The sequence below is a fragment of the Apostichopus japonicus genome, chromosome 23, assembly GCF_037975245.1.
Source record: "Apostichopus japonicus isolate 1M-3 chromosome 23, ASM3797524v1, whole genome shotgun sequence".
Classification (NCBI taxonomy): Eukaryota; Metazoa; Echinodermata; class Holothuroidea; order Aspidochirotida; family Stichopodidae; genus Apostichopus; species Apostichopus japonicus.
Window position 1 is genome coordinate 14170729 of NC_092583.1, and position 19559 is coordinate 14190287.

The following is a 19559-nucleotide window of genomic DNA, read 5'->3' on the forward strand; positions in this document are numbered from 1 at the left end:
CTTTTATGGTTAAAATACTGGATTTACTTATAATACTGAGTGTTCGTTATAAAGGATTTATAAGGGTGATAGAGTGACTTACTTTCAGTTATCACATCCTGAAGTGACTTAATAAGGAGGTCGGTGTTCAGGTATACTGCCTAGAGGGTAATAATGATTCTAAACGACGCATAATATATGAAGCACCTTGCGAAAGACACCTGATTTAAATCCTTAAAACCAGAAGTTTTACCTTATTAAATGAAAGTGAAGCTATTATCATAATTAACTGCAACTAAAAGTATCGGTGGAAAAATAAGGCCTTTCAAATTATGTGTCTACCGAAAAATGCAAAAGTTTGAAGCAATTTCATTAATTTGTTTGTACTTTTAGTGAAGAAATAGTACCCTACATCATGAAAAGTTGATATCTAAGGAGGTCAGCTCTTAGGTACGTGACATCACATATCATAAAAATACGATCCCAAACGCATAATGAAGGAAGCATTCAGCAAAAGTATTGAAGGAAAACTATATAATTTATAGGATATGGCATCAGGTAGAAATAGATGCTGTGGTTTAAAGGGTTTGAAGACTCGCGCAAAAAGAAACGTCTAATGCCGGTAATTTGACCTAGTTTCGAATGAGGTGTAACAGAGTGTTAAACACCACCATCGATCCCAGAAAAATACACACACAGCTTGCTACCGTCGGTAATTAGACACTAGTTTACAGTCAGTACATACAGCTGCTGTCAATACCCACAGCACAGTATACAAATGATACAGCAATGGACATCTCATGTCCAGCTAAAGATTACAATTAAGGTACCATGTTTCATTACTGTATGCATTTTGAAGCGACACAAACAAAACGTCACTTTCAAGCAACAGAAACTTAACTTTTTTCAGATGGCCCCACGCGGTTTGGGGCGAGTCTTCAATGCCTTTAAGTGACACTGACAATATAAGGAGGTCAGCTCTTAGGTACGCAACATCACATATCATAAAAATACAATCCCAAATGCATAATGAATGAAGCATTCAGCAAAAGTATTGAAGGAAAACTATATCATTTATAGGATATGCCATCAGGTAGAAATAGATGCTGTGGTTTAAGTGAAACGGACAGTATAAGGAGGTCAGCTCTTAGGTAGGCAATATCACATATCATAACATTACGATCCCAAACGCATAATGAAGGAAGCATTCAGCAAAAGTGTTGAAGGAAAACTATATAATGTATAGGATATACTATCAGATAGAAATAGATGCTATTGGTTTAAGTGAAACTGACATTATAAGGAGGTCAGCTCTTAGGTATGCAATATCACATATCATAACAATACAATCCCAAATGCATAAGGAATGAAGCATTCAGCATTGAAAGAAAACTATATAATGCATAGGATATACAATCAGGTAGAAATAGATGCTGTGATTTAAGTGGGGTTGACCTGTACGAGCTTACAGCAAAGCATTGAAGGTAAACTATATAATGTATAGGATATACCATCAGGTAGAAATAGATTCCCTGGTTTAAGTGGGGTTTACCTGTACGCGCTTACAGCAAAAGTATTGAAGGAAAACTATATAATTTATAGGATACGCTAATAGGTAGAAATAGATGCGGTGAGTTTGCTTTGTTTGTATCAAACATGATAGAACCATGGATGGCAGAGTTTGTTTCACCTAGAGCTAGTATCTCTGAGTTTAGCTGACTTTAACTTCTGTATTACCTGAGCCTTGTTTACAATATGAAAAATGCAAGAGCGTGACTGACACACCGCACAAGGGTGATCAACATTGTAATGTGAACGCTTAAGAACTCAGAATTTGAAGAATAAGATCAATCGTGAGCTATCTTTTGGAGAGGATCTTGACCCCGGCATGGGCAATCAAGATCGTAGTATGACCACTCATGTGATAACACAACCAATGAGCTCCGGTCACTAGCCCTCATCAACTCTGTATAAACAGAGACTAATACCATCACTGTGACCTTTTCAGAATGTTTGCAGAATGCTCTTTCCTTCGCCTTTGGTCCACTAGCCATTCTCAAATGTGGACACAGCTTTCATACAATCACAAGGTCTGGATCCCCCTTGCATCCTCCAAATGTGTGAACAAGGTCACAGGTAGAAGAGTTTAATCTTTCCCTTCCATCAATCCCCAGTGTATGTAGTATAAACAGTAGAGAGCTTCAAAACAATGTTGTTCTCCATGTTTGCCTCTTCCCTCTCACAAAACTCCCCCACCCCCACCCCCCCAATCCACCTCTTGTAATTGTGCCACTTCTGCTTTACATACTAATGACAACAAACTTACACTGGGAGATGGATATTAGATGGATATTATCTAGAAATCTGAAACTTGTCAAGGAATCAAGAAACTAACAGAAACACTGACAAGTAAATTCAACAGGATGCAGTATCTATTGAATTAAATTCCTTTCCTCTCTTTTTATCAGATCTTGTAATATTATCACTTTCAAAAGATGCAGTAACGCCTCCATCGGTATAAATTACCATCTTTTTATCCTTATAACATTTCCTGCAGTTGTGAAATGTATGACAAACACAACTTAAAAACAATCTTTTCTTTCTTTTTTTTTCTTTTCTATTCAACAAGGAATGAAATCCTGTCAATTATGCAAACATTTTTCTGCCTTCAAGAAACATGAGCCTTTCGCAAATGCAAATAATTTTGCCAACGAACCCTGCCGTGGCGACATCTGGCCTATCCATAATGATAGCAGGAAGCAGCTTCGCTATGAACTGACGAAACACTTGACAACCCTTCACAGCCAAACTATGCCTACAATTTTTACGCTTGGCACTACAAATTCCAGGGCAGTGACATATTATTTTATGATGGCAAAGCCATGAAATACTAACAACTAAATAACTACTGATATAGGTCTCGATTAATGTAAGCTTAGTCATTGAGTTACAGTGAATGTCATTCAGTTAATACAAAAACACAAGCAAATGTTTGACGAATTATTATTAGCATTTCTGGAAAAAGCTAAAAAAAAATTGGCATTCTTTACTTACCAAAGGAGTGTGTAACTTAGATGAATTTTAATGTATGGGGTGATATTAATCTATTCACAGACAGTTATGTAATTGGGACTTAAAGGGTGTGAAGACTCGCGTACAAAGAAACGTCTAATGCCGGTAATCTGACCTAGTTTCGAATGAGGTTTAACAGAAGTGTAAGACACCACCATCGATCCCAGAAAATACACACACAGCTTGCTACCGTCGGTAATTAGACACTAGTGTACAGTCAATACATACAGCTACGGTCAATACCCACAACACAGTACATACCAGCGATGGACATCTCAGGTCCAGCTAAAGATAACAAGGTGTCACGTTTCATTACTGTCTGCATTTAGTAGCGACAAGAAAAAAACTTCACTTGCAAGCAACGGAAAGTTAACTTTTTTCTTAGGGCGGCACGCGGTTTGGGGCAAGTCTTCAATGCCTTTAACTACATAACAGCTAAACCACCCCTCTAGTGTCTGGATGTGTTAGCTAATGTCACTGATTCTTGCCATATTGCAATAAACACCAGACATTGTAAAAATGCTTTAGACCAAGACTATATTTAAACCAACTTATAGTTTATTAATTTCTCATCATTTTCATTTTTATTCAGTTCCTAGAGTTCGTATAAAATATGTCTATCTGTAATTACTTGGACCAAGGGTGTCAGTATTCGCAGTACTTGCAAAAGTATTAGCAATTCGTCATTTCTGACATTGTATGCATTTTAACCTATATTCTATCCGAACTTATGAATATGCATATCTTACCTCATCTAGACATCGATCATAAACCTCTTGTTGTTTTTCACCTTCTAAGACCATTGCAGAATTACTACTCTCTAGCACCCTCAATCGTTCCAGCAACAGTGTCTTCTCTTTCTGCAGTGCTTGTACGATGCTCTGAAAATTAAATCCAGTTGACTTTAATTCATTCGCTAATTCAAAGTCATATTTTTATTCACAAATTCATGAATCTTAAACAACAACAACATAAACAGTTGCTTCATTATTTCTGTGACGATGAATTTGATTATGAAGTCACAGGTAATCATTTACAGTAGGAATCAACTTTGCACTTTCAGTAAAACACAACTTAAGAGGTTCTAAAAAAGAAGAACTCTTACTTTTTATGAAACCATGCTTCAATAATTTGGGTCATCATTTAAAGTGACTGGGACTATTTAGGTTGACAAACATAGAAATTTATAGAAAGAAATAAAGCAATATAGAAACAAATACTTTTGACAGCTCAATTAGCATATTTTCAATGCATCAGAAAATTATAAGACCAAATGGTGTTGAGTTTCTCCTTGGGTGCCCTTATGGTGTCTTTATGAAGCTTTATGAATATTATTAGATAGAGTTATTGGCATAAATAACACAATGGTAGAGAATTCATGACTATTAACATATTTTAAAGGTGAATATTTTGATACACAAATAGATATAGAAATGCTAGTTTGCTCTCAAAAGTTTCTCTTTTGCTAGAGTTTGACAAAGAGTAATACCATGCCCAAAGTGAATGTTTCTACCAGTTTAGGAGTTGCCTGTATGTCATTCGGTGCAAATATTTAATAACAAAACTTTGATAGACTTTTGGCATATTAGCACATCCATTCTGAGGTCACTTCAGAGGTCACTTCTTTCAATATTCATGACACTCAAAGAAGACAAGGAACAACTTCTGATTAATGAATTTCCAACAAAATTTAGAAAAGAAAAAAAAAAACAATGATTAATTTACCTCCTCATCAACAACTCTAGACTCAACTTCTCCATTGTTGTTTGGTCCAGCTTCAGTCATGACAGGTCCATTCTGAAGAAAAGAAAGAGAGAAACGATTGCTTCCACAAATGTTCAGTTAATACATTGATTACACGGTTACGATCATAATTTATGATTTCCATGCTGCAACTGTCTATTAAACAGATGAAGTGAACCATTCTGCCAAAACACTCATATAGATGCTTCCGAAGGTGGAATAAGAAGGACCGAAAGGGACCTGGGGCCAGGGGTGTACAGTGTTAACAGGGTTACCAGTTCACTCTAGAGGCGGTACAGGGAGGGTGCTGAAGTTGTGAGGAGGCAGGTAAGCGAGGGAGGAAGCAAAGTAAATCCACAAATAGTGATGTTACAAGATTTAGCTCTGGATTTAACTTTATCTAAAAAGCAATTAGAAAACAGACTTCCACATGGAAGTCACAAGACTTAATTAAGAGATGTACCCAATAATTTGTTAAGACAAAAGTTTCCAAATCCACCAATATTAATCTATCAGCATTTTGAGACCTGAAAATTTCAGCACAACTAGCACCTAATCTCATGTAAGCAGCCCCCCCGAATTGACATTTTGATTGGTTAGAATGCCTGGGTGAAATGAGGCCCCTAAGCATGAAACCAATTGGGTCATTGACCTGGCTATGATCCAATCTGCTGATGCATTTAAGCTCCTTTAAAAAACTATACCATGGACAATTAAAGCCAAACCTCAAAACATTTCACATCCAAAGAATCAGTCATGAGAGTATACAGTTCAAGACCAATCTTTATAGTTCACCCCTTAGGCAGTCTCAAAAATCTGGGGAAAAAATGCCTACTTTCTAACTCAGTAAAGATCAAACCTCTAACTTTACATGAGAGGTGCAGCTCGGCGAATTGAAATGGAAATATTCATGTGTTCCTATGGTGCTCGCTCGCTAAAAAACAGTCAGTGTTTTCTCACATTTTATCTAAATCTCGGGATTGACACATGATACTTAGTTTCACGTATGAAAGGATTCTATCCCCACCAGTATGAGCACAGGTGAAATTAATTTTTCCGCAGGCATTTTGTATTATATTATTAGCCTGGACAATTTTCGGAGGGGCGACCATGTCAAAGATGGATGTCTGGAGAAGGAGCAGCCATTCTCCAGAGACGGAGTGAGTAAGATCGACATGGATGGGAGGAGCCATCATGATTTTGCCTTTGAAAGTGAGCTTGTCCGTCCTTGTAAGACCAGAATCATTTGTAAAGCGTTATCTATAATATAATTCACATCTGGAGGGTAAAATGTAAAAATAACACTTAGCTGTGAAGCATGTGTTGAGGTGCACGGGGCAGAGCTTCATCGGGTGAAACCGCTAATCTATAACCTAACCTTAAATTCTACCTGTAGGTTTTCTGAACGGTAATGTACACCTTAATACATTTATAACAAGACATAGCTAGCACATGGTGCGATAGAGGGGTACTCTCTGAAGTACTCTTACAGAGTACATTACTGGTGCTGTCCGAATCAAACATTTTTGACCGAAAAGTAAATTCTCGTCTGTATGTTCATCAGGAGTTAGGTTATCAGATGGACTGAAGGAACTTTGCTTCTTAGAATATCAGAGGGTCTGGATGGGCCTCACTACTTACCATTTCAAAGGGGTCTGGATTTTCTTAAATATTATCCAATAATTGACCTGAACAGACTACAATGGTTTATCCTTTAGGGTAAGTTGGGGAGGGGGAGAAGGGAGTGAAGATTCAATCAAACCATGATAGTTCTTTGTTGATTGCAACATTTCCTTAACTGTTACTTTACAGGATATGGAGGGAGTCCAATTCATGACCTGGATTGAAATTGCGGCCCCAGATTTCTCCTGATTGAGAGGTGCTTACATGCAAAATGATGGCATATCTTCAGCTTTCAAGGGAGGCAAACATGCCATTGTATCTCATAGTCAGACCCATCTTTTGAAATCTGGATGGTTCACAATTTTCTCAAATGTATTAACTGTCGAGGTACCTGTTTAAGCAGTTGCTTCATCAGATGTAATAGCATGAAAACTGCATTGCTGGATAAAATGTGGGTGTGGACGTCCAATAGGTATAAATCAATGAATAACATACATAAATATAGCTCTCTTAGCTATTAATCAGTTCCACCACTAACACTATCATCACAATCACCATAACATCATCATCACCACCACCATCTTCACCATAGCCACCATCACCATTATCACCACCACCATCATCACCCTCACCATCACCATCACCCTCATCATTATCACCCTCATCACCATCATCACCATCATCACCATCTCCATCATCACCATCACCATCATCTCCATTATCACCATCACCACCATCACCATCATCATCACCATCTCCATCATCACCATCATTACCATCATCATTACCACCATCATCATCATGACCCTCATCATCATGACCCTCATCCTCATCCTCATCCTCATCCTCATCATCATCATCATCATCATCATCATCATCATCATCATCATCATCATCATCATCATCATCATCATCATCATCATCATCATCATCATCATCATCATCATCATCATCATCATCATCATCATCATCATCATCATCATCATCATCATCATCATCATCATCATCATCATCATCATCATCATCATCATCATCATCATCATCATCATCATCATCATCATCATCATCATCATCATCATCATCATCATCATCATCATCATCATCATCATCATCATCATCATCATCATCATCATCATCATCACCATCTCCATCATCACCATCTCCATCATCACCATCACCATCACCACCATCTCCATCATCACCATCATCATCATCACCATCATCATCACCACCATCATCCTCATGACCCTCATCCTCATGACCCTCATCATCATCATCATCATCACCTGCAGTTTCTCTTGTGTTTCTTGATCTGCCTTCTCCATCACCGTCAGATTGCTGCTTCTGAGATGAACCAACTGCGCCTTGAATGCCTCATTTTCTGTCAATACATTACTCAATCTTTGCTCCGTCCTTAATCTCTGCTCTTGCTCTTGTTTGACGAGAGCTTGCGCCAACGTCTCTTTCTGTTGGATGAAGAAGAAAAGAATTAGTGCTAGGGATGTTATTTTCAGATTTGCTATTAATAGATTTTTTATCGAAAAGTAAAGTGACTCATACAGGTTTTAATTGGCTTTTCTCGTGGACTCTTTTACTTTTGTGATCTATCCATTCCCTCAAAATATTAGGATAAACGGTTATCCATTAACTACTCACTGCATACTTTACATTGAGATGGTATACAGTACAACTGCGTACAAAATATGGCAAAAAATAAGAGTGAATTTTATTCCAGTGAGTAATTCATGATTCTATTCCAAGTCCAAAATTGTGTTTTCTAGGCACTTTCTCATCTTACCATTATTCACATCCAAAAAGTAAGGCAGAAATTTTCACAATCGTCGACTAGTTCTCATGAAATGACACAAGACTATTCAAGCTTATGCAGTCAATTGTCATGGGATTTTAATATTATATAGAATTGAATTTTTTTTATTAAAATCAACACAAAAGTGTGCTCCAGTTATAAACATATTGCCCCAAGGCTGTTTCTAGCCTGAATGATGGGGTTAAGATCGCAATATCTACCTCTTTCAGTGAGATGTAAAAATTTATACACCAGCACTGAGTTTAACCCATATCCAATTGATCAAAACATCTCTGTGCAACTTTTAATTACCTACCTTCCTCCCCCCCTTAATAATATTGCTTTATGAAAATAATTTGCATAATCTTACCATTTCTATCCAACTTATTAAAAAAAAAATACATAAAATTAAAAAATGAACTTTCAATAAAAAGGTTATTCGAAGAAGAATAAGTTTAAACATGCTGGAAAACTTCTATTTAATTCAAAACAACCTCTCGCCGTCATCTCCTTTGAGGCCTGACCATTTTATTGACGAGGGACTTTTAAACTCAAGTTGTACTTCACAAAGTTAATTAGCTACACTGTCAGATAAACACCTCATAAAATATTTGATGCTAACAAGTCCAACTGACTTTTTTTCATTTAATTAAATACCAGCTCTAAGGGTGCTAATCTTTCACAGATGCTTTATACTTTTGTTCTTTGCCGTAATATTCATTAACCACACAACTATTTTTTTAAAGGTGCATGGGCAGCTTAACTTCTCTCTTCATCAAATTCGCCAAACACAAGTACATAGTCATGACAAACGGGAAAACTCAAGGAAAAATAAGGTTCCCAAAAGAACTCCCAAAGAATATGACAGTCTTTCAATCTTTGCATTGAGATGTGCTTCTGGTAAATAAGATGATGTAGATCCTTTAAAATGGTTCTGATGCTTCACCAAAGAAAGGTATGTACTCAAGATACTTTGAGTGGTAGAAATGAGAAAGAGGGAGGGCAGTAGACTGGAATGTGCTAGTCACCGGAAGGGCATACTGTGCTAAAAGCTCACCAAGTACTCTAGACATATGGTAAAGTAAGAGTGCAGTTGTGACTTGTGAGGGAACAGGTAAGTCAAGAGTGAAATAAATTTCATCAACCATATCTTCTCAAAGTTGCACTGGCAGCTTAATTTCTCAAATTTGTTTGGGTATATTTTTGGTATTTCATCAAATACACACATGAACAAAAACAATTATGTTCTTAACTTTGTTAATTTTGTTGCTTTTTCAACACAAATTATCAAACCTGAGCTTGGACCTTCCATACTTATATAACATGTACATAAACAAACATGATTGTTCATTCCGGTTCAAACCAAAAATTTTAAGTTAACTTTCCTTTTCAACATGTTGCTCTTATTTTTTTCTGATATAGTCAGGCATTTTTCTGCTCATGTAATTTAAGAGAGAATGTTATGAAGATTCTTCAATCAATGAAGTAGTTTTGTTTGTGAAAAAGTTATTTAATTTGTTAGTCTTAGTTATTACCATAGCTGTGTCTTTATTGGATTCTGTTAATTCCTTTTGTAATCTTGCTGAATTCAACTTCTCCCTGAAAAGAAAAGAAATGGAGGGAAAAATTAGAACTCTAAATACCATCTTTATGTTGGACAAATTTAAATTATTATAGTGCATAGGACAATAAATATATGCCTGTTTTTGACACACAAACAAAACATCCCAAAACTAAAGAAATTGAACAAATTGAACAAATATTCATTAATGTCCACATATTTTCACAATGAACTGGTTCATGGATTGAGATATGTTACAGCGCTTTACAAAACCTTTGGAGATCTGCAAACAGGATGGACTGTGCATATCTACGACTCTGTCAGGACTGTTATGACAGTTACCTCTGCATAAAGGCTGAAGGTCCTCGTTATTCCATCATTAATCAACCGCTATTTGCAGCATCTAGCTACCTACCATTTGATCAAGTTAAGGATTGCTGGAATACCAGCAGTCTACAGCATCTCGTGTACTATATAAGTACAAATCTATGCGAATACTTGAATGTTTGCTAAATGTGAACATGTCAGCCATTAAATAGGCCAGACAGATTTAAAATCAATTTTGTCACTTTGAAATCATTGATTTTTTGCTCCATTTTTTCCCAAGCTGTGGAAAAGCTAACCACTGCTGTATGTAAGGTAAGAGTAGCTTATATGCAAACATGCATACTGCTGTAGAAGGATTCAGTGAATGTTAGAGCCCAAAACCATAGTCGCATTTCAGCACTACAATTACAAATCTATACTCCAAAAAATATGGAATGTTATACAATTACTACTGGGACCGGGGCCCTGAATCAGGCAGCCCATTTGATTGACTCGGACAAAACTTAGTACCCTTTGAGATCAAGTAGTTATTTCCTGAAACGATCGGATAGATCAAGAAAGATATCAGTTCCTGTGTCTTGTAACCACCCGGCTCCTTCGTTTCACAAAGCGGCACAACGGTTTCAAACCAGTAAGCCGGTAGGACAATCAGACCCTGCTGCACATGGGTCTTCTTGACAACGGATACAACGAACTATTAAATAGCCTAACATACTAAACCATACGTAAAGCATAGACTATACTACTATTATGTACATTGTATTTGAGATTGTTGGAAGTCTATGCATTTAAATGGCGATTGTTTGCTGCATTCCTAAATTTGCTACTTTAATGGAACAATGTTTAAATAAGTATCAAGACTCATATAAGCTGTCCTTCCTCCACCCCCTCCCCCACCCACCCCCTTCCCCATCAACAAATTCCTTGTATTTATATCATTGATAGAGATCTTTGGGCTGTCTTTAGTTTGCTTTTCTACTTCCCTTTTATATTACATATATAGTTAAAAGTTCACACGATCACACCAAAGAAGCTGTACACATCATAAATTCCCCCGATCAAAGTACTTCACCTAGATCGCATAGTTGTACATTGAAATGACAATTTTTATCAGTTTTCCTGCATTTTTTCAATTTCTTGTTTATTTTATGTTGCACAAAATATCAACAGACTGTTTACTTTTTTGTGACATCATGACTGTAATCCATGACCTCATAGACCTGCACGAAGATAAATAAAATTTGCAATTAACACGAGAGAATACCAGTCGAAGCCTTGATCATACACTCTCAGAAATGTCTACCGGAGTCAAGTCGAGTCAGTTAATGAACATTCATAACCTAAATTGATTAAAGCTGCAAATCTTCCAGTTATTCGTTCTCACTTGCAGTCGCTGCGCTGTATGTTCCCGGAGTCTTTTCCAACGTAATGATGTCAAAGTACACTGAGCTCTGCCCAATGAGGGAGGTCTTTATCATAATACTACGATTTGGCAGAAGCAGCCTTTGGGTATTCCTCCGCAAACAACTCAAACTATAGAACATTGTTGACGAGATGAGTCACCCCCTGACACTGGTATAAAATGGCATAAAATAATAACAAACGAGGGAGATCAAAAGAGAGTCATATGGCTTTATAATAGGTCTATTGGACTGGAAGAGTTAGATTTTATAGAGAACGAGTAGTATACCCATTAACTCTGCTGCTTTAGGTCAAAATTTAATATTAGAACTGTACTTTCATATGGACGTTAATTTCAAATTTGGACAAAATGTCATAATATGTCAGAGAAAAAGATGATATTGAAATTGACCTAGATGAGAGGAAAGGAGAGTCAGGGAGGGCAAATAGACTTTGTGATGAAATCGATTGTAAATAAACATTTAGAAGAATGAAAAGCGATTAATGGAACAAGTTTTATGATGCCAATAATTGCCTTAAACCATGCGACATGGTCGCTTCAAGTTTGCTGTGTACATATATACTGTTTGCTAAAGTATTCATTCTACAATAGATCTATTTTTATCCGATGATTGTGATTCTTTTAATTGAGTACATGACAATGGTAACAATGACTCATACTTTGCAAGATTATTCATGTACTGTACATGAACTTCCCTGGCTACACAGTAAATTGTACCTGAAATTAAGTTAACAACTACAGATATTGAAGTGGCTATATGGCCACTTAAACTGTATCTTTAAGTATTTATATGTATTATTATTATTATTATTATTATAAAACATAACCACTAATTTTATTCTTTACTTCTTTTATTTATTTTTTATTTTTACAAAGCCAATAAATTTCTTTCGTTTTCTGGACATTAAGAAGTGTCAACGGTACAATAGAAAAGGGCATAAATGTTCAATGAAGTATTGATACTATTTTTAATACATAATTAATTTATTAATTATTAATTTTAATAATTATTCTAATTATTATTATTCTATTTATTTGGAAAAATTAGACCACAGTATTATTTGTAAAACATAACCACTAATTTTATTTTTTCATTTTTTTATATTTTTATTTCTTTATTCTTAATCCCAATTATTCTATTTATTTGGAAATATTAGACCACAGGGCAGTGGAATGAGTTATTTTATATTTTCTATTGCAACCACCACCTAATAGATGTCTGTTTCGTTTCAAATTACCTTGTGTTAATAAAACCCTATTTTCACAATACTCTAATATGAACCATTACAAATATAGAAACACAACTGCTATGGAACCCAACTCACGGATGTTTTGTGAAAAGGAAGTCAGGCTTTATTAACAATAACAGTTGAAAACATCGGTTAGGTATTGATTTTTTGTTACTTACGGTAGACAAGAAGAACCAAACTTGACCCAAAGAAACGTCTATTATTAAATTGTATTAATTTCTCTTATTTTTATGTATTTTTTGGTGCCAGTTTGGTTACTTCTCATACTTCTTTAAACACATTTACTCATTTCTGTAGTGGCAGAACGGGCTTTTCATAATTTTACGATTGGTATATACTTACAGATCTAGCATCTCCACGCTAGCTGTACGTTTTTTTTTCTTCTTTTTTTTTTAAAATAGTATTCATGCTTAAAGCTTTATGACTGAATTCATAGAAAACAGTAATAAAACTGTCATATGAAGTCTCATCAATTACCAGACGAATTTCAAAATATTGCCAACGACTTTTCACGCCTATTATTAAAGAAATATTCCGCTCGTCATGCAGGCAAACAAAGACTCTCTTTAAGGCCTGCAACCTAAATGCATCTTATTAGCTTAAAGCAATTGCCTAAAAAGGCTCAAATCACGGTTGTACGCTGCCACTCATAAATTTTATGGAATGATCCTACCAGAGAATCTGTAAAATGTGACAAGCGGCAAAAATGACTCAACATTGCAGGGTCGATCAGATATCGGTGCTACGGTCATTTAATCTCTGAAACAGTTATTGCACTCCATTAACCTAAATGAGAACATAAAATATTAACGTAGTTTCATCATTGGTGATGGCACCAGGACGCCAATTTGTATTCTGGCTGTGTTTACACTGGGATACTGCTAATAGGTTCAACTTTATAGTATATCTCTGAGTGTCATAATAAAGTAAGAAGTATTTTTGTACAATAAAATGAAGGTTTAAATATTGTATCTTTACCATAAAGTAGAACAAACTTAAGGACTGCATGTGCCAGACCATGCATTATGGAAGTTTTGTAGGATTTTCAAGAGACCTGCTTAGTAATGTATTGACATTAGACATGTAGTTTGAATGAAGTACACAATGAACTACATTGTTTAAAACCTTATTATTAATTAATTCAGTATTAATTAATCAAAAAATATTGCATTCACATTCTATAAATCTGATTGGGTTAAATTGTACTTGTGTACCTACGTAGATCTCATGCAAACCACACTCTTTCACACTTGGTAATTTTCCTCATAAATAATTTTGGTAAAATTTATTTTTGCAATTTGCCAATGAGTTGATGTTCATTACTTAATTAGTACTAATTAAGGGTTAGATTCAGTTCCAATCAATCTGACTGAAGTAAAGGTACTACAGTAGAGTTTGCTGTATGTATGAATCTTGCAAAATGTTTTATTTAAATATCTTAAAATTTAGCAATTTTCTTCAAAGATGCTTCAATTTTAACAGCTCTGTCTTTACTTCGATTGCTTCCAAAACAGAGGGCTTTACATTTGGCCTCACACACCCCACACCGCCCCCACCTTTCCCACTGCCCTTAATACTGCCAAACAACTGCACCCTAATTTATCCATAGCAAAGGAGCATGTGTAATTCATTCAAATTGGAATAGCAAATCTTCATTATATTCTGCAAATACAATGGCAATATGGAACACACATGGCTAAAATTAATTTCTGAATAAAATTTCATTAGATTTTGCAATTTTTCTCATAAAGACCAATTATCTTCATTCGACGATTCAATAAAAAAAATCCCTTATTTACATAAACGTCCTTTAAAACAGGCCAAACATTTTAATTCGCAAGAGACCCTTTAAATCTGCCTTGCACCCTTATATAAGGATTTCTAATATTAGTTTGCTTTGTGATAATAACATTGATATGTTGAACTCCTCTCCGCGCAAAGTGCTTCATTTCACACTCGGCTGAAGTAAATAAAACAGTACACACATCTTGGCTGCACTCTGAAGTGCAAGCTGCCTCCACCAAGACTGACGACATCTCGTCTCTCTCTCTCTCCTCCCTCCCATTTCTCAATATATATTGCAAACATATCCAGAGAGAATTGTTAGACATTCACAGCCGTAAACTACCAACAACATAGCCAAACAGGCACCAACAGTAATTGATTTCCTTTCATGAGTACAGTCAATAGCTATTGGCATATTTGTCGGATTTGCAAAAGATCATAAAATGTTGACAGAGAACAGAATTTTTTTTTGAGTCTGTTGCCTTTAGATTCATCTTGACCTTGTAAACAGAGTTAAGCGCTAGAGATGGCTGGTTCTTTCATACTTGAATGCATGGCCATACCTCGATATGGGATTTACTACTATGCAGCTCAAAGACCAGAAGGACAAAATGTGTAGATAAGGTTAACAGACGCTAGTGGTGATGCACAAATATAGTGAACTTGGAGGACAATTAAAAAACATAAATGCTAAAAGTAAAAGTAATATATTAAAATGAAATATCAAAAAATGACTCAGATCTCACATCGCGCTATTCTTTGAGCGAAGAATTGACATTCAGAAAAATACACAAACAGTTGATAGCAGCTTTTTTTTAAAACCTGAATGACATTTTGCTTGTAAGTACAGTATGCAATAATATTACTGATCCTTTCTTTTCACATTTTTGCTTAAGTTTCCTGAAGTTTTATAATTATTAGAAACTGGTCGGCTTCCTACTTTTATAATCACATCATACCAACAACAATAAAATACTTAAAACTTGAAAGCTTTGGTCAAAGGAGAAAATAAAGTCTTACTTCTGTAGTTGTGAAGGTGTTCATTAATCTTCCTTTTTTCACAAATATCATGATTCTTAAGTCATTTCTTGGCTGATTGACCAAAAAGGAGCAGAATATATAGTGTATATATATGACTTTATTTGAAGACCTCATGTAAACTGCAACTGTTTTATCATGGCTACAGATCAAGAGTTATTTAGATGTTGCCAATTTACAGTAAAGGTATGTTTAAATTTGAACTTTATCTCGGGTGTTCCATTCACCAAGTCAATCAATCAGAGCCCGTAATATATTGTGTAAATTAAATAATTAGCTCATTATTACTGTAAATGTAGTAAAAAATTATATTGCCATAAAATAAAATCCAGAAAATTCATAACCTATTCTGTATTTTTATTTACAATTTTAAAAGACTACAAAATGAGGGACAAAGATATAATTAGATATTAGCTTACCTTACAGTCTATCAAACTAACACAAAAGTATAGCTCTGCACATGCATAATTACATAGTAACCATACTGTATATCCATATACATCTAGCCGCCATGTATTAAAGTCACAATAAAGCAACAAACCAACATCTGAAATGATGAGCACATCATTTATACAAGCCCCAAATTCTTAATCAGCAAAAAAACATGTCAGTTGTAGCTGATGGCTGAAAATGCAGAAACATTGTTCAATCTGTGTCTAATTGCATAACAGACTGACAGTTTCAATCAATCTGTTACAAAGAACACACTACATTAATGGAGGCGGGAAAAGGAGAGCCCTAACAGTTACCATGACAACGCTTCTAAGATGACGTTACTGCCAAACTGTCTGATTGAATCGAGTCACCGATGGCTACATTTATCGTAATTATATACAGCGTAATAAGCACTAATTTTGTCGTGAAAGTTTACCCAAATAATATACAGCGTAATAAGCACTAATTTTGTTGTGAATGTTTACCCCAATATAAAGGTACTTAATAAAAGGGATATGTATAAATACATTGAATTGTGACACAGAGTAACTTTTGTCCTTTTTTCAGCTTTACCCTTAAAGAAGAAGCATATTTTTTTCTTGGATGGGAGGGGGGCATTTTCTTTTCTTTCTTTTTTCTCTCAGTTTCTCTTTATAACCCATGCACAGCATCATCAATTCATGACATCTCTCAAATTTGATTCATGTGAACAAAATCCACAGAAAGCAAAAACAAAGAATTAAGATAAAAGTTGTTTTTTTTCGGTCGTTTTTTTCCTTCTGTTCCTTTAAATTTACTTTATGTGTAAAAGTAAGAGGGCCTCATTCTCTAACACAGGCTCTTTAGTGGATAAGCCCTTTGCTCACAGTTTTTTATTTTTTTATTTTAAATTTACTTTATATCAGGTACACTTTGTAGTTCATGTTGTACTGCTATTTAATACATTGATAAAACTCAAACAAGGATATATATTTAGATAATGGAATTCACACACTCTTCCCACCAACCCTCTGCATCTCGCACCACTTCCTTTAAACATTTCCGTTAACCAAGTACTTTACTGTTCTTATTGTATTCTTCATCAAACCAGAGAACTATAATGCTGCAGTCATCGGTGGATGATTTAATTTTCTATGACAAAAACAACCGGAAGATTTTAAGTGTTAACTATTTAACACCTAATTAATAGATACTTCAAAAACAAACCTTTCAACTTACAGCTCATCCATGCTTTAAGAGAGTGGGTGCTTAAAATATCCAGCAACAAAAGAATGAAATGAAGTAATAAATCCCAATTTCAGAACCGATTCTGTAACACTCTCTGGAGCAGAAAGAATAAAACTCCATCCACTCTTGTTGATCGCACATGCCATCTTTACACTAACTCCAATGCAGGTTTGTGGTCAGCACTGACTGATGTATCAGCCAGGACTGAAGCAGCGTCCCATGGTGAATTCCTGTGGTTCTGGATGTTATCAAACTTGCATCAATAAATGCCATTAGAAGGGGACACATTACTATAAACAATAATCCCTTCCCTTTTCTGAGACCCATGATCCAAACCATTGTGGTGGACTCAAAAACTGAGCATTCTAGAATCAAAGATGGTGGGGGGGGGGCAAAGAAAGGGCTCATTTCATATTTTGATTTATCACCTGTGTCTTATAACTTGTGCAATTTCAACTTGGATATTTTTCAATAGCAGTTAGGCATATATATGGGTGGTGTTTTTATACATGAGAGCATGTATGCTGCATGATTGACCAACTTGAAAGTGTTGTGTGAAATAAAGGTCTAGCTGTTATCATGTGTCTTGTTACAGACTATCATACTGCGAGTTGATTCCAACCCATATAACCAACAAATAGTATTATGTGTACTTGCATACTCATAGCTTTTGCTGCTATTAGTTTAATGTGTATTTATGTAAGTAGCTTTTTCTGCTATTAGTATGTGTATAATTTACATGCTCATAGCTTTTAATGCTATCAGTTATGTGTATTTACAGCTTTTGCTGCTATTTAGTATAATGTGTATTTATATACTCATAGCTTTTGCTGCTATTAGTATGTTTATTTATAGCTTTTGCTGCTATTAGTATCATGTGTATTTATATAAGTAGCATATTCTGCTATTGCTAAGTGTGTGTATAATTTACATACTCATAGCATTTACTGCTATCAGTTATGTGTACTAAATTCTTTTGTTGCTATTAGTATGTGCTTTCACTGCTATCAGTTATGTGTATTTATAGCATTTACTGCTATTACTATAATGTATATTTATATACTCATAGCTTTTACTTAGCACTATCAATATAATGAGTATAAATATGTACTCATTGTGCATAAATACGCTGCATATCGTTGCATGATAAGGAATAATAACATCAAGTTCATTTTCATAGAATTTATTCTACAATTTTGCTTCAGAGGTTCATGTTCATCCTATGCATGAGCTGAATCCGAACCATTATTGGGTTTATATACCAAAATCGTTCTGATTCCAATGCTGAACTCTGAACCCATGCATGTAACTGGCCCATGAAAAGTAGTTATGCACAACGTTAAGCAACCGCATATGCATGTGGTAGAAGCCAAATGCCATGTAACCTACACTTCTCATTGGCATGGCTGTCCAATTGATAGGTTTTGTAATTACAATTTACAATTTGGAAGACTATTTCAGATGAGAAAAATGTGGGTTTCCCACTGGATCAAAACCCCACCTAACTCTCACTGGCCAGATATTACTAGGACCCACCCAACCTACATGATGCCCTGTTGCATTGCTTCTTATGTCACTGCTTTTTGGGATCAGTGTTTGATCCAGGTCATACCCTGGCAAATTACAAATGATCCTTAGTGGTGATATTCATGGAATACAAAGCTGGAAGTTTCACAACCATGAACAATAACCCTGTTTACCAAAGTAATAAATCTTCTCCCTTTGATACAAAGGGGGAAAATGCTCATCAAAATATGAATGCTAATTCATAGACAGATAATCAGTGTATTTGATCCCATCTGCATATAAATACTACATGGTCCATGCTTCTAATGCTGCATCCATGCCCTTTAAATAGTCTGCACAATTATTATTTGATTCATTAGATGCTCCATTGTAAATCTTCAATATAGGAATCAGAAAATAAATTTCATTCTGAAAGTGTTGTTACAAGAAGGGCACCGTTTCTAATCATTTTGGGGTGATTCATGAAATACATTTCATGATATTGAATTAATATATCAATTTGTTAAAAGAAAGTCAATAATTAACTATAAATTTTGTCGGCTCTCCTGACGCATACAGACCACATCATTTACATAAAACTTTTGCTGTGAAATTTAATGCATTTACCTGAAAATCACCAACAATATGTCACATGGCATGATTTATGAATTCATACTGAAAGGATTACAGCATTCATTATGCAAACCCTACTCCATGTAATTGATAGCTTATAATTTTTTCCTATCTTTTTTTTTTCCGTCAATCTTCTTCATATCTGCTCAA

General features: G+C 35.3%; 1 protein-coding gene across 4 annotated transcripts in view; it reads right to left on the bottom strand.

Moving 5' to 3' along the window:
* The window catches only part of LOC139964653 (uncharacterized), a 124107-nt gene that overhangs the window by 34003 nt on the left and 70545 nt on the right, over positions 1-19559 (bottom strand). For 3 of the 4 annotated variants that reach the window (XM_071966440.1, XM_071966442.1, XM_071966443.1), the window contains 4 exons: positions 9760-9823; positions 7704-7883; positions 4777-4848; positions 3801-3932 (listed from right to left, as the gene is read on the bottom strand). In XM_071966440.1, the coding sequence (XP_071822541.1) occupies positions 3801-3932; positions 4777-4848; positions 7704-7883; positions 9760-9823 (448 nt within the window). Of the gene's footprint in view, positions 1-3800; positions 3933-4776; positions 4849-7703; positions 7884-9759; positions 9824-17261; positions 17457-19559 lie in introns of those variants that run through there. The other variant, XM_071966441.1, reaches the window with a different exon arrangement.